The sequence below is a fragment of the Cnephaeus nilssonii genome (genome assembly GCF_951640355.1).
Source record: "Cnephaeus nilssonii genome assembly, chromosome: 3".
NCBI classification, from domain to species: Eukaryota; Metazoa; Chordata; class Mammalia; order Chiroptera; family Vespertilionidae; genus Cnephaeus; species Cnephaeus nilssonii.
The window spans coordinates 8,200,168-8,214,594 of NC_137074.1; the positions used below are offsets into that span (position 1 = coordinate 8,200,168).

Genomic DNA, 14,427 nt, shown 5'->3' on the forward strand with positions numbered 1-14,427 from the left:
CCCATCTGTTCACCCACAGTGTACATGCTTAGGCTGGCAGAGCTCAGCCCGGGTCACTGGCTGTTTGTTCTACACCTTACCCACCTGTAACGCGGGCAGGCTGAATAAAGGTGTATTCCCTTTTCACCTGAGCTTTTCAGTAAGCCTCACGGTGTGCACAGGGAAGTACAGCTGAGCACACCCGCATGGAGGGAGGTAACAGGAATGGAAGGCGAAGCTCAGCAGGTGGGGCCCAGAAGCAACAGGCCTGGGTTGTGTTTGTAGTCCAGCCTGTTGCTCACCTGTGACTTCTCAAATAATTTTTAAAAAATCTGTGTTAGTTTGAAACTTCAAATCAAGGGAAAGGATAAAGCATCTATCCAGGCGTTTGTATGCCGACCGGCTCCTGGATAACTAGGTGTGTTTAATGTACCCTAAAGAATGAGAGCATGACCCCATTTTGCAAAGATTAGTGCAAGGGTGCCGCACACTGAGCATCGAGGGCAGGAAGCTAACAGACCTCACGGGCTCTGGATGGAAGGACGCGCCACCGCCTGGGGCTATCCCAGAGAGAGTGGCGCCCCTAGGGCCTGCAGTTTACAGGAGGCTCGAGCACACGCTGTGTTGGGGACGCGCAGGGAAAGACCCACGTGGGAAAAACAAGGAGCGGCAGGCCCGGGGCTGCATTCGGCTTCCGACGCAAACAGCATGGACCCTTGGGAGCCTCACGCCTGAACGCTGATCTCCGCTGCTCAGGAATCGCTTTTAGGGGTGAGCTGACACAGGCTATTTCACAGCGGTCCCCGGGGCACACTGCGGCCGCGGCCCTGAACCCGCCGGAGCTGGGGGCGCGGGGCGGGGCTGGAGGAGACCAGCGAGGGTCCAGGGCCGGGCGGCCCCGCGAGACCAGGGACCAGGGAAAAACGCCCCAGTTCCCGCGGGCTGAGCCGCAGCGCTGCCCGGCGACTGCGCAGGCGCGGCCCCGCCCACCGCCGCTCTCGCGCAGGCGAAGCACGGTGGCTGCGCAGGCGCGGCCCCTCCCACCGGCACTCGCTGCGGGGAATAGGGTGACTGCGCAGGCGCCACCGAGCGGGTTCCCGCGCGGGTCTCCTCCGCGTTGTGACCCTCTGACCCCGCTGTCCCGGCGCGGCCATGGCGGCTGTCAGGGCCCTGTTGGCACCCCGGCTGGTGGCGGCGGCCTCTACGTTCGCGCCGGCCCCCGGTCTGCGGCCGCTGCTGCTCACTGGGCCAGCGCCCGCCCCGCGCGCGGCCTTCCACGGCTCCGCGCCGCGGCCGGGGCCCAGGGTCGCGCTGGTGAGTGCGCGCCCGCGGGGACGTGGGGCGGGCCGCCGAGGTCGGGCTCCCCCCGCCCCGTTCCCGAGCTGAAACACCCTCTCCCGCCCCCCCTCCCCCACTGTGTGGACTCCCGTGACCCGCGCTCCCCCGCAGGTGCTGTCCGGGTGCGGAGTCTACGACGGCACGGAGCTCCACGAGGCCTCGGCGTAAGACCCCGGGACAGTGCCCTGGGGAAGGGGTTGTCTTCTCCCCAACCGATCGGAGAAACCTTTGTCCCGTTAAGGCAGGAGTGATTGACAAGACACAGGGAGGCACAGGGGGGAAGTTCTAAATTACAGCTATAAAATACGACACGCAAAATAAGCTGCTTCAGTATCACCTGTGACATCCTTCTAGTGGTTTGAACACCCACGTGTTACAAACATTGGGATCAGGTGCCTGAGTTTTGGAGCTGTTTTCCCCCTCTATCAGCCGGGTTTCCATCCACGCAGCACCCTTGCAGCATTCCTGGCTGTAGACTGTTAACTCATGTAAACCTGTCAGTTGTTACCGAGTTAGGAGCCTGGGGCTGTTGGCTGTGCGTGGCCTCAGATCCCTGGGTTGCCAGCTTATGCTGGTGTTGGCGCTAGACAAGGCGTGGAATTTAAAGTGTGCAGAGGTGGGTGGCAGAGGGCCAGGAGAGTTTCCTGGTGGGGGAACTAGAGAGTGGAGAAGGCAGGAGCAGCGGGGCACAGTTTGAAACCTCCCAGCATGGAGCAGGAGCTGTACGTGGAGTGCCCAGGAAGTTACAAGAGCAGCAGAGCCCGAGTGAGTACCAGGGCGGTCCCGGCTCTGCTGGGTCATGCGTCCTCCAGAAGGGGCACAGTGACAGCACCGAGTCTGGGGCTGATTGGTGAGTTGCCGCATGTCTCCGTATCTCCCACCTCCGTGACAGCAAAGTTGGGGGACACCTGGAATTAAACTTACCGAAACCCCCCCCCCCACCTCAGACTTTTGAGACCCACATCAATTGGCCTGTGAGAGGACGACACCCCACAGCAGCCTGGGAACCCAAACACCCAGACTGTGACACCAGCCAGGTCACTCTGCCCCCTGCACCTCGATTTGTAAAGGGAACATGGAGACTGGCTTGCAGTGCAGGCTAGTTCAGTGACAATGAATTCAAATTGTGTGTGTTTGGATCTTGAGCAAGCCAGCCACAGCTTTTTGCAAAGCAAGTGAGATATTAACGACACAAGGAATTTATACCTGCCATTCAGCTAAAATCTTGCCTTTAAAAACACGTTGACAGGCGAAGCTGGGTTGGGCCTGTCTCAAAGCCTGGTGTGATTTCCTCCCTTGCAGGGCGCTGGTGCACCTGAGCCGTGGCGGGGCTGAGGTCCAGATCTTCGCTCCTAACATCCCTCAGATGCACGTGATTGACCACACCAAGGGGCAGCCTTCTGAGAGCGAGACCAGGTGTGGGTCCTGCCCCTCTCGTCCTTGACTGTGAGCTCCCTGAGAACCTGCACGCATAGCTCTTTCAGCCCAGTCAGGGCCAAACCCGTTCAAATGAGCATCCTTCCTCACGCTCTCGTCCTCTGGTCGGGACTAATGCAGCGAGCCAGTGTTACTGTCCCTACTTACTTCCATTCCTCACAAAACAAACTACTGCAGAGTGAGCTCCATGCTTTGTTCTGACCAAAGGGATGCACCTCAGTTTGTCTGGCGCCTCACTGCCTGCCTGGGCCCACATGTCTGAGTAGCTCCCAGCAGTGTTTCTGTTCCTGCGGCCCCAGGTGCTTGAGATCTTCTTCCCTCCTGTCCTGCCGGGACCACAGAGAATGGCCCCTGGAGGCTGTGGTTCCCGACACCTTTGAGCTGGGCTCAGACAGTGCGAGATGGGCCAGGGGAAGAAACTGCAGCTGTCTGCTGGGGGCTGGGGGCTGGATCCTAGTCAGGACCCTGGCCTAGGGTGGCAGTGGCCCCCACTGTGGTTGCTGCACTCACCCGGCTCAGGAGCTTCCTAACTTCCCCACCACCGCCCTGTCCGTCAGTGCCACACAAAGCTGTGTGCTTCAGGCACTTGGGGTCTGCCTTCCTGGTGGCCCCTGACTGATGCAGGAAGCTCCAGATGACCCGGGTGGGTTGTGAAGTGCTGATCTGAAGGGTCCTGCAGACGTTTACGTCCCTGTAGCTTTAATTGCCTTTTCTGCGTGTTGACATGAAATTCATGTGCGAGCATCCTCCCTGGGGCTGAGAAAACACGGCCTCTTGTCTTGTGGGCTCCTACCTGGCATTCTCCCGTCTGCGCTGAACCTTTTCTTGGCTTCTTTGTGCTCTTTCCCAGGAATGTTCTGGCTGAGTCAGCAAGGATCGCCCGTGGCAAGATCACTGACCTGGCCCAGCTAAGTGCAGCCAACCATGATGCTGCCATCTTTCCTGGGGGCTTTGGAGCTGCCAAGAACCTGTGAGTGTTTGAGCTTGGGGCCTTGTGCTTTTTACCTGGAGAAGTAGCCAGGGACCAGGTGGCGACATGAGCCACTGCTGAGGAGCTACAAGTAGCTGCTCTGACGGAGCCAGTGCAGGACGGGGCTTAGGTCACATTTTGGCAGGACATGAATTTTCCTCTGCCTGCTCCTTTCCGAGCCCTCCTGGCCCCTGGCCCTGCTGTGGGTGTGACTCTGACCGAACCTCTGCCGGTGTGTCTCCTCACAGCAAACCGGTGTCTTCCTGCAGGCGCCCACGCTCCTGTGGGCCGTAGGGCTCAGAAAAGTGTGTGTTTTTCCAGTCACCTGACGGTCCTGACCAGAATCCTTGGGTCTTTGCCACGGCAGCTGGCTGGGAGCCTGGGAGGGAGGCCGTCACTATGACGTCCTTTGGGTTTCAGGTCCTCTTTCTCTTCTCTCATTCCTTGTCTCTGAGTTTCATGGAAATTGCATTGGCCTCACTGTCCCAGGACCTGTCTCCTGTGGTGGGCAGCGGGGTTCACGTCACAGCTGCGTGAACACGCAGTGTAGTATGTGTGACACCCTGATTCTATGCGTTTGAGGGAAACACAGCAGATCAGCAAATTGGCCCTGAATGGAGCATTCTCCGCGTCACTCGTAAGAACGTTCCTTCCCAGGCGCGGGGTCTGTGGTGACAAACCGCCTTCCGCTGACTAGGCCATTCCTGGGGCTCTGCAGCTTCCTTGCTCCCCACCCTCTGCTGATGGCGCCTGCCCGTGCAGCGCTCCAGGAATCACCACTTCCTCTTGTTACTCTCTCCTCATCCCCTTAGCTCTCGGACTGAGTGGGTGCTGCTCTCCCACAGCCCTTCCAGGCCCACCCCCTTTGGGTCCTCGCCGTCCTGTTCACACCTTTTGCAGGTGTCGACCTAGGTGCTCCCTCCTAGGCGCTCCCTCCTATGTGACTCTTCTGGGCGCTGTTGGGCCTGGCCTGATCGCTGGGCCCAGTGGTCCTTTGAGTACTCCTTCATGGAGTCTCCGCCTCCCTCCTGCACCCCTTCCCGTTCTCCCCATGAATTGCATTCACATGTTGCCTCTCTGCCATCATGTTTGGACTGCAAACCTCCCCCTCCATTTCCAGCTGCCTGCCCCGCAGTCCTGTTGGAACATCTTGCTGATCCTTAGCGCTGACTCCCTCACCTGTACTCACCTGTCATCAGAAACAGCGAGCGGGGAGGTGGGGCAGGGGAGGCTTCAGGCCTCAGCCAGGGTCCTTGCTCATTGTCCCCATCACCCTGTTTGAACAGTTGACCCCCATGCTGGCTCTGTCCATCTGGGCGTCCTGCACCCAGAAGTGATGGGCAGAGGTGGTTATGTTCCCTAAAGTCTGACTCTGCTCAAGGCCACTCGATATGCTGATGCCTCCAGATCCAGCCCCGAGAAGGCTGCTTTTCTGCCCGGAGCCCTGCCCCTGCCTCACACCCACTCTCGGTCCCCAAAACCAGCCATTCAAGTGACTTCCCACGTCACCATCTTCACGAGCTTCCTGGTAGGAGATGGCAGAGAACTGTCTGGATCAGCAAGGCTTTTCACTTGCAACAGGACTGGGGCTTCTTTCTCAGAAATATAAGCTGGCTTCACAAACCGCTGGCCTTACCTCTGACCGTTAGCACCACCCCTGGGGCGTGTCCCCAGCATGGCTGACACCATACCTGGTTGGCTTAGGAGCTCAGACCGGAGGTGCACCGGGTTCTTGGTGTGTCTGTGTCTCGGTGTTAAAGGGTGTGGGGCACCCTGGGCCAGCATGCACTTCTGGTCGCTGGCCCCATTCTTTCCTGCCTTCCCAGAAGGAAGGCCTGCTCCTACATCCGTGGTTTCCTGCCGGGTGGCTGCTGTGGTGATTTGGGTACAGCACGTGGCAGCACGCGAGTTCAGTGGTGACAGAAGTCACCTGGCTCCTCATGGTGGGACCTGGCACTGTTACTAGCTTCTGTGTGTATTTCCCGAGATATTCACGTATGTGGTTGTGTTAAAATGCTAACCAGACGGTAGCCTCCTAATAGTGTGGCTTGTTGGTCCGTTACTAGTCTAACAGCTGCAAATACATCCCACTGGGTGGATGACCCGACTTCGGTATGTGCTCATGATGTCCAGTCAGTCCTCTTTTCTCCTAATAGCGTTTTGGCGGTGCAGTTGACATGCATATTTTATTTATTTATTTTTGTTTTTTTAAATATATTTTATTGATTTTTTACAGAGAGGAAGGGAAGAGGGATAGAGAGCTAGAAACATCAATGAGAGAGAAGCATCGATCAGCTGCCTCCTGCACACCTCCTACTGGGGATGTGCCCGTAACCAAGGTACATGCCCTTGACCGGAATCGAACCTGGGACCCCTCAGTCCACAGGCCGACGCTCTATCCACTGAGCAAAACTGGTTAGGGCGACATGCATATTTTAAATGATGCATTTTTGACGTGTCAGGAGAGTGACCACCCGTCAGTCTTTTGTGCCAGCGCCATGCACGTGTCTGGGATGGAAGAGTGGGACCCACAGACAGAACACGGGGAAGCCCAGCGTGTGGCTCTTGGCAAAGAGGGTGCACTTTGAAATTTGACGGGTCTCTCCCAGTTGCCTTCCATAGAGATGGTACAGGCAGGGCAGACCCACCACCTGGGAGGGCAGACTATTCCAGACCCTGAGCCACTCTTGCTCTGGAGAAAAAGATGGTGTCTTGTTTAATTCGCATTCCTCTTCCTTGTCAGTCAAGTGGAGCACCTGTCACTGGCTTTAGGCCAGCGCACACCCTGCTGTCCCTTGGTTTCCAGCAGACCTCTGAGGACCAGGCGGGCTGGCTCGCAGTCCGAGGCTTCACCTAGCTCTGGGTCTGCTTTTCCCACCTCACCTCTGCTGCCCCACCTCCCTCCTCCCGCTTTCCATGCTGTTTTCTTTTTAAAAACAAAACAGAAAAACATACAGTGATCTGAGAAGTCACATGTTGTGTACATGTGCACACTCACAGGCTAATCCTTTCCATTGCTGAGGAATCCATGGAACCACACGTCAGATCTCAGTGTGCAAATAGCCAGGGGCTCTGAGATGTAAGGCAGCCTGTTCTCACTGTAGGAGCACATTCGCCGTGGACGGAAAAGACTGCAAAGTCAACAAAGACGTGGAGCGCGTCCTGAAGGACTTCCACAAGGCGGGGAAGCCCATCGGGTAGGTTCTGCTGGCCCAGGAGCAGGCCTGGGGGCAGGTGGGCCTCTGGTGACCGGCAGTGGCGGGAGGGCAGGGGGCGGGGGCCCGGGGCTCATAACTGGCAGCGAGGAGCTGCCACTCGGAGCTGTGTGGTCTTGAAAACTCGGCCCGTTTCCTCCTTTTAACTGCGGGATTTCACAGGTGCCTTCCAGCTCTGAAAATTCTGTAGTCTTGTGGTTACATTAGTTTCTCCTGATGACTTAACAGGAAGGAGAGGGGGTGATTGTCAGGTTCCATAATGTTCCCCAGTCCTTCCCTGACCACCATCCTTTCCCAACACCCCTGCCCCTCGCCTGGCCTCCATCCGCTCTCCTGTCCTTGCTCAGCTAGTTAGCCCTTGTCTTCCCCTCTCACTGCTGCTGTGCGCACTGTTCCTGCCTCCATGTCGTTCTCGACTGCCCTCTCTTCCTTGTGGAGCCTGGTTCCTAAGGCCGGCCGCACACTAGGGTCCCCTTGCTTCTCTGCACCCCCACACTCATCGGCACAACCATTGCTCATGTCACAGCCCCTGGTCCTTGGTCCTGACAGACAGGTGAGACTGGCCATACCTGCAACCAGGAGGGGCTCAGAAACGTGTGATGGCGACCCTGTTATAAGACCTGATTTCATCAGACTTTCGTGTCCACAAGTGTCCCAGTGGCTGCTGCTCACTCCACTGCGTGGTTTGTCCACGTCAGTGAACCAGAGCGCGAATGTCTCCCGTCTTTAGAGTCAGTCACTGGGAGAAGGCTTGGCAGGAGCACAGCGCACATACTAGGAACAAATTTGCGGGATGCAAACTTGAGGCCACTCCTGGCTCCCGTGGGTGCTGCTTGCTACCGTGTCACTGGCGAACCGAACAAGAGCAGCTTATGTTAGACCCGTCATCCCAGGGGGAGACAGAGGCTGCCGAGGACAGTGCCCGCTGACAGCGCCTCACAGACTTCAGTCACGGACAGAGCTGGCCCAGCGGCCGTCCTGGAGCCCTGCAGCACCACCAGGGCCGCCGAGGGTCCGAGCCTGGGAGCGGTCTGCGCATGTGCCTCCTGCCCACCTAGACTGGTCCTGTAGCCTGGGAGTGGTCTGCGCATGTGCCTCCTGCCCTCCTAGACTGGTCCTTTAGCCTGGGAGCGGTCTGCGCATGTGCCTCCTGCCCACCTAGACTGGACCTGTGGACCGGGCCGATGCCATCCATGCTGCGTGTCTCCCCTCAGAGCTGCAGAGGCTCCGCCTCCCTGACCCTGTTCTCCTTCGCCTTTCAGCTTGTGCTGCATCGCTCCTGTCCTCGCGGCCAAAGTGCTCCCTGGCGTCGAGGTCACCGTGGGCCACGAGCAGGAGGAAGGCGGCAAGTGGCCGTATGCCGGGACCGCGGAGGCCATCAAAGCCATGGGTGCCAAGCACTGTGTGAAGGGAGTGACCATATCCTTTCCAGCAGCGGGGACCCATGTGGCGAGGGGGCTCCCCTCTGTGGCTGGGCAATCTCCAGCCAGGAACTGCGCCGAGCGCCGTGGGCATAGAGAGCCTCCGGCAAAGGCAGGTCACACCCCGGGTCTGCACCTGGACCTGGGGATCCTGGAGATGCCCACGTCACCTCTGGGCGCCTGCCTGTGCTGAAGGTGGCCGTCATCCTTAGTGTCTTTATGAGCAGTTAAGTTTCAGGTGTCCCTGTGCCCCCCCTGCACAGAGCAGCCAGCCAAACCCTGTGGCCGGTGGGAAGGAGCCAGGCCAGCCCGGGGTTTTGTGTAGGTCCAGGGCAGATGGGGCGAGGCCAGTTCTGTCACCTCCAGGGTCTGCGTGAGCTGGGGTGGGGAGGCGGGTCCCAGGTGGAATTGGCCTCTGCTCTGCTGTTGCTGGCACGCAGGTGAGCTCTCCTAGTTTTCTTGATCTGAAAAGCAGAGGTGCTGCTGCTGCCTTCAAGGTTGTGGGTGCCGTGTGGGTACCGAGGGGCACACTGCTATACAGCTTCATGAGGCCGACACGGTTCGATGAGGTGCAAGCTTTCTCTTGGGAGCGTGCTGGTCACGTTCTCGTGTAGTTCAGCTGCACAGATTGTGCAGAAGGGGCCCTGCCAGCAGATTCCTCCAGGAAGAACGCCCCCACCCCCACCTTGGGAAGGACGGGACGCTTGTTCTGAGGGCAGCTGGGAGCAGTGGCCGGTACGTGCTTTGTGCCTAAAACTTCCCCTCATCCTTCTGGGCGGTGTTTTCCCTAACTTCTGTGCACGAAGCTCACGTGGACCAGAAAAACAAGGTGGTCACGACCCCAGCCTTCATGTGTGAGACGGCGCTCCACCACATCCATGACGGGATCGGGGCCATGGTGACGAAGGTGCTGGAGCTCGCCAGGAAGTGAGCCGCCGGGCTCTGGCTTCGCCTCATCCACCAGGCGGAGCCGGCGGCCTGTTGTGCTGTCCAGCGTGGAATATGACACACTTGGGGTCAGATAATTGGTGTGCGAGTCGTCATCAGCTCTGCTCGGCTCACCTTCCTTCCAGGAGAGGAGGGAGGCAGAGCCCGCGCCCTGGAGAGGCGGCTGGAGCCCCCTGCCTGTAGGATGGAGTGGCGACTGGACTCCTGGTGCATCCCGGAAATGACAGTCCGCTTTCTCAGGAAGCCAGTCAGGTGGAGGTATTGTATAACCTCAGGTTTGCCTAGCTTCAGAATACTTAGTGTTTGGAAGGAAAAAATAATTTTAAGTTTATAAATGTAATCAGAAAACTTGAAACATGGTTATTGACAAAGATTCTCTAATCTGGAGTAAATATGTACTCAATAAAATGTTATTGGGATTTCTGTAGGAGGCAGCCACATGTCAGGTCTTCTGAAATGGGCAAATGAAAAATGTAAATGAGGTTTCTTAATTAGTCTCAGTTCTCTTAAATTTCAGGAAGAAATTGCAGGCCTCAGCCTGGGTGGGGGGCTGCTGGGTAGTGACTGTCAGGTGGTCCCAGGCACAAGCAGCAGCTGACACAAGATGTATCCAGAAGGCACAGTAAATTCTATTGTGTTTCCCTTGCGAGTGTGGTTTCTGTTATGGGGAGAGGGCTTTTGGAGTGACCACCCAAGTGTGGAGCACCTTCCCCTTTTGGTCTGTCTTCTGTGCCCCTTGGGGGGCACTCTGGACACACGGACGCCACAGTGTTTGTGCTTTGTTTGGTTTTGGGAAAGCTCTTGGGTGGAAGCAGCTGGACTGTTTCATTTGGTCCATTGCACACTGCACTGTGTCGGAGGCGGCCTGGGAACGGGTACAGAGACAGGCCTGCCACTCCGCTCCTCCCCGACCCCTGCCAGGGAGGGTGAGATGATGGACGCCCCTCTGCTGGTTTTCCACGCTCGCCCAGGCCCTCTGGCTCACCTGCATCTGTTTCAATCCCTGACATTCCAGTCCTTTCTCTACGGGAACCCCATTGTTTGGCGGCCAGCTTTTCTCCCACTGAAGCTGGGCCCGTGGGCAAGAGCCCCCTTGGTGCACCTGCCAGCACCAGCCATGAGGGCCAGGCCTGTCCTTGCTTGGGCAGCTAAAGGGAACCTCGCAGGACCCGTTGGAGGGCAGGTAACAGGTTGAAGTCTCCTACCTAAGAAAGGTGTTGATTGAAAAACTGCTCGTGGGTGTGCACATCTGACAGAATGCGCCGATTTCAAGCGTGGGCCTTGGTGAGTTCTCACAGAGAATGCACTCTGGAACCTCCACTCGGACCCAGAGACCACGGCCCCAGACCTGAGCCCACAGGTGCCGGTGCGTCTCGGCTCAAGCACGGGGGAGCCTCGGCTGTGTGGCTTCCCCGGTGGAAGAATCTCCAAACGGGTTTCTCCACTGGGGTGTTGCTCACGTTCCACGCCTCCACCAACGTCTCATTGTGTTCCCTGCACTTTCACGGGCAGCTGCCAGGCTGTTGGGCAGAGCAGGGATGTTGTGCAGCTTTAGTGGGAATGTCAGCAGCGTTCCTGCGTATCCATGCTGTGTGCCCCAGCACGCGTGTCCTCTCCCACCTGCTGGGTGTGGTTGGCTGTCGGTCTCATTCCAGCACCCTGGTAGGTGGATGGTGTCTCCCTGAGGTCCACTGAGCTGATGACCTTTTATGTATTTCTCAGCCTTTTGGCAGTCCTCTTTTGTGAAGCCCTGTGGTTGTCTGTCTGGTCATTGGGGTTACGTATGTGTTCTGGCTAAAGGCCTTTGTCAGTTAAGTGGGTCACCCATCTCTTCCCTCACTGTCTTCATTCTCAAGGGCGTCTTGGTGAGCAGATATTCCTCATTTTTAAAAATATTTTTTATTGATTTCAGAGAGGAAGGGAGAGGGGGAGAGAGATTGAAATAACAATGATGAGAGAGAATCATTGATCAGCTGCCTCCTGCATGCCCCCTACTGGGGATCGAGCCCACAACCTAGGCATGTGCCCTTGACCGGAATCGAACCTGGAACCCTTCAATCCATAGGCCGACGCTCTACCCACTGAGCCAAATGGCTAGGGCAGTCCTCATTTTTATGTGGCCCATGGATCACCTTTCACACTTGTGTTTCTCTGTTATTCCTCTCCACCTCTCATCATGAAGGCATTTTCCTGTGTTGTCGTCTGTTACCTGTTGTTTGACCTTCATTCAGATCAGTGGTTCATCTAGAATCAAAGTTTGTGACTCCATCTGCTCTGCAGTGTGGTTTGTTGGAATGGAACCCTGGGCGGGGGCAGCACCCCCCACACACACCTCTACCCACTTCGGCTCACCCCCAGGGCTTAGTGATCAGAGGTGCCCGAGAAATGGAGCCTGCGCTCGGGGAACAACAGGCTGGCCGGGTTTCACCTCCTCTCACTTCTGCTTCACCTGCGGTGACCTGGCCAAAGGGCAGGTGACCAAAAGGGAAGGGAGAACTTGGAAGGAAACCCCGGAAAGCTAGCGTGTCCCTCAGTCCTCAGGCACTTCCCTTGTGTGCTTGGTTACTGTGCATCCCATTGCTTTTCCACAAGGTGCTAATGGCCCGGGTCAGATGGCACTCCCCTGCCTTCCTGAGATCCCCTGTGCTGGGGAAAGAGGGTCACCTGTCCCACTTGCACCCGTCCCACATAACCCTTGCGGAGGCCTGGGCAGTGGGTTCCTGGCTGTCCCCTCCTGTCATAAGGCTAAGCTGGGACTTGGGTCAAGCAAAGACGGCTGCTCAAACCTGAAACGTTGGAGAGGCCCCAGCAGTCCGAACCCGAGTTCAGTTATTTGTTTTGACGATTGCGTGCCTGCTGCATGCCCAGAGCAGAGCAAACGGGCAGGCGTGGCCCCAGCACTCACAGAGCTTGTGATTTTCCAGGCTCGGGGCACGACCGGTATATAGGCAGGTGAGCCATGGAGCCGACAGACCGTGGAGGACACCTGGACACACTGGGAAGGAGGACCAGTGGGGCCCGGGTGGTCAGGGACGGGAGGGGACAAGGCACCTCTGAGGATGAAGTGGAGTGAGCAGGTGGCTATGTGTGAAGAATGTTCCAGACAGGAGTGGCTGGTGCAGAGGCTCAGTGGGAGCACCAGCAAGGCCAAGGACAGCACAGCATGGGGGCAGTAGGGCCGTGAGTGGTGTGCTCTGTGTGGCCGGTCCCTGGAGGCTCCTTGACCAGAAGGCCCAGCCATGGAGCGTGCCTGTGGTTCAGGTGCTGCCACCAGGGGCACCACAGAGCTGTCCTGGGGTCTGGCTGCAGGCTCCCTGGTTGACAGCCTGGGTGGGTGGCCTCCCTGAGTCTCCTCTGCCGCCTCGGCCAGGGGCAGAGCATCTTAAAGCTTTTGAGTTTCTCAAAATGTATAATGTTAGCTGTAGGTTAATTATAGATTTTGTTTGTTGAGTTGAGGAAGTTTTCCTCTATTTCTAAGTTCCCAGGAGGGTTTTTTTAAATTATCATAAATCGGTGTTAAAATTTGTCAAGTGTTTTTTCTGTATCTATGGATGGGAACTTGTGATTTTCCTTGGTTAGTCTGTTGACGTGATGGATGACATAGTTGATTTTCAGATGTTGAACCAGCCTTGCATGCCTGGAATAAATCACTTGGTTGTGGTGTTTAATTCTTTTTAAACATGTGGATTTGACCTGCTAATATTTTGTTGAGGATTTTTGCATCTTTGTTTATGAGAGATACTGGTCTGCAGTTTTCTTGTAGTGCCTTTAGTTTGGGTACCAAGGTGATGCTGACCTCATGGGATGAGTTAGGGAGTATTCTCTCAGCTTCTTCCCTCTGAAAGGGATTTTGGGGAATGGGTATAAAGCCTTCCTTAAATGCTTGGCAGAATTCACCTCTGAACCCCTCTGGGTCTGGTGCCTTCTGCTTGGGAAGATTATTTAATTATTGCTTTAATTCTGTTTCATATATAGGTCAATTCAGATCATCGGTACCTTGTGTATTTTGGCAAATGGTGTCTTTCAAGGAATTAATTGGTCCATTTCATCCAGGTGTAAAGTTGGGTGTAAAGTTGGTCACAGTATTTCTTACTATCTTTCTAATGTCTATGGGATCTGTAGTAATATTTCCTCTTTCATTTCTGATATTAGTAATTTGTGTTTTCTCTAGTTTTTTATCTTAGTCTGGCCAGAGGCTTATCAATATTACTGATCTTTTCAAAGAAGAACCAGCTATTGGTCTCATTGATTTTTCTCTATTTCCTGTGTTCAGTTTCATTTACTTCTGCTCTAATTTTCATTTCTTTTCTTCTGCTTCCTCAGAACTTATCATTTTCTCTTCAAGTTTCCTGAAGTGCAAGCTTAGATTATTGATTTTAGGTCTTTTTTCTTTACTAATACATGCATTTAATGCTATAAATTTTTCCTAAGCACTCCTTTTGCTGCATGTCACAAATTTTGATTGCTGTATTTTCATTTTTATTTAGTTCAGAGTATTTTAAAATTTCTCTTGACATTTCTTGTTTGACACACATGTTCTTTAGAAGTATGTCATTTAATCTACAAGTGCTTAGGGATTTTCCATTATCTTTCTGTTACTGATTTCTAGTTTAATTCCATTGTGGTCTGAGAGCAGATGTTATATGATTTCTGTTCTCTTAAATGTGTTAAGTTGTGTCCTTGACCCAGAATGTGGCCTCTTTTTTGTTTGTTGATCCTCACCTGAGGGTATTTTTCCATGGACTTTTAGGGAAAGTAGAAGAGAGAGGGAACTACAGAAAGAAACATCGATGTGAGAGAAACACATCGATTGCTTGCCTCCACTTGCCACGACCAGGGCTGGGTCAGGGAGGAGCCTGCAACCGAGGCCCTTGACTGGAATCAAACCTGGGATCCGTTGGTCCACAGGCCGAAGCTCTATCCACTGAACCAAACTGGCTAGGGCCAGAATATGGCTTCTCTTGATGAATGCCCCATGTGAGCCTGAGAAGAATGTGTGTCCTGCTGTCGTTGTATAAAGTGGTCCTTAGATGTCAGTTAAACCCAGCTAACTGCTGGTGTCATTGAGTTCAGCTGTCTCTGCACTGCTTTTCCATCTGCTGGGTTTGTCCATTTCTGA

At 55.4% G+C, this 14,427-nt stretch overlaps 1 protein-coding gene across 2 annotated transcripts; it reads left to right on the forward strand.

Moving 5' to 3' along the window:
- Positions 1–1,013: 1,013 nt before the first annotated feature.
- GATD3 (glutamine amidotransferase class 1 domain containing 3) lies at positions 1,014–10,357 on the forward strand. 2 transcript variants are annotated; one of them, XM_079766506.1, is made up of 7 exons: positions 1,015–1,293; positions 1,429–1,481; positions 2,620–2,733; positions 3,605–3,724; positions 6,829–6,921; positions 8,202–8,352; positions 9,157–10,357. In XM_079766506.1, exons 1-7 carry the CDS (start codon positions 1,132–1,134, stop codon positions 9,289–9,291), a joined length of 828 nt encoding a protein of 275 aa, XP_079622632.1. In that variant the 5' UTR covers positions 1,015–1,131; the 3' UTR covers positions 9,292–10,357. The 2 variants fall into 2 exon arrangements, with proteins under 2 accessions (XP_079622631.1, XP_079622632.1); XM_079766505.1 differs by lacking the exon at positions 9,157–10,357 and having other exon boundaries at positions 1,014–1,293; positions 8,202–8,715.
- Positions 10,358–14,427: the final 4,070 nt, after the last annotated feature.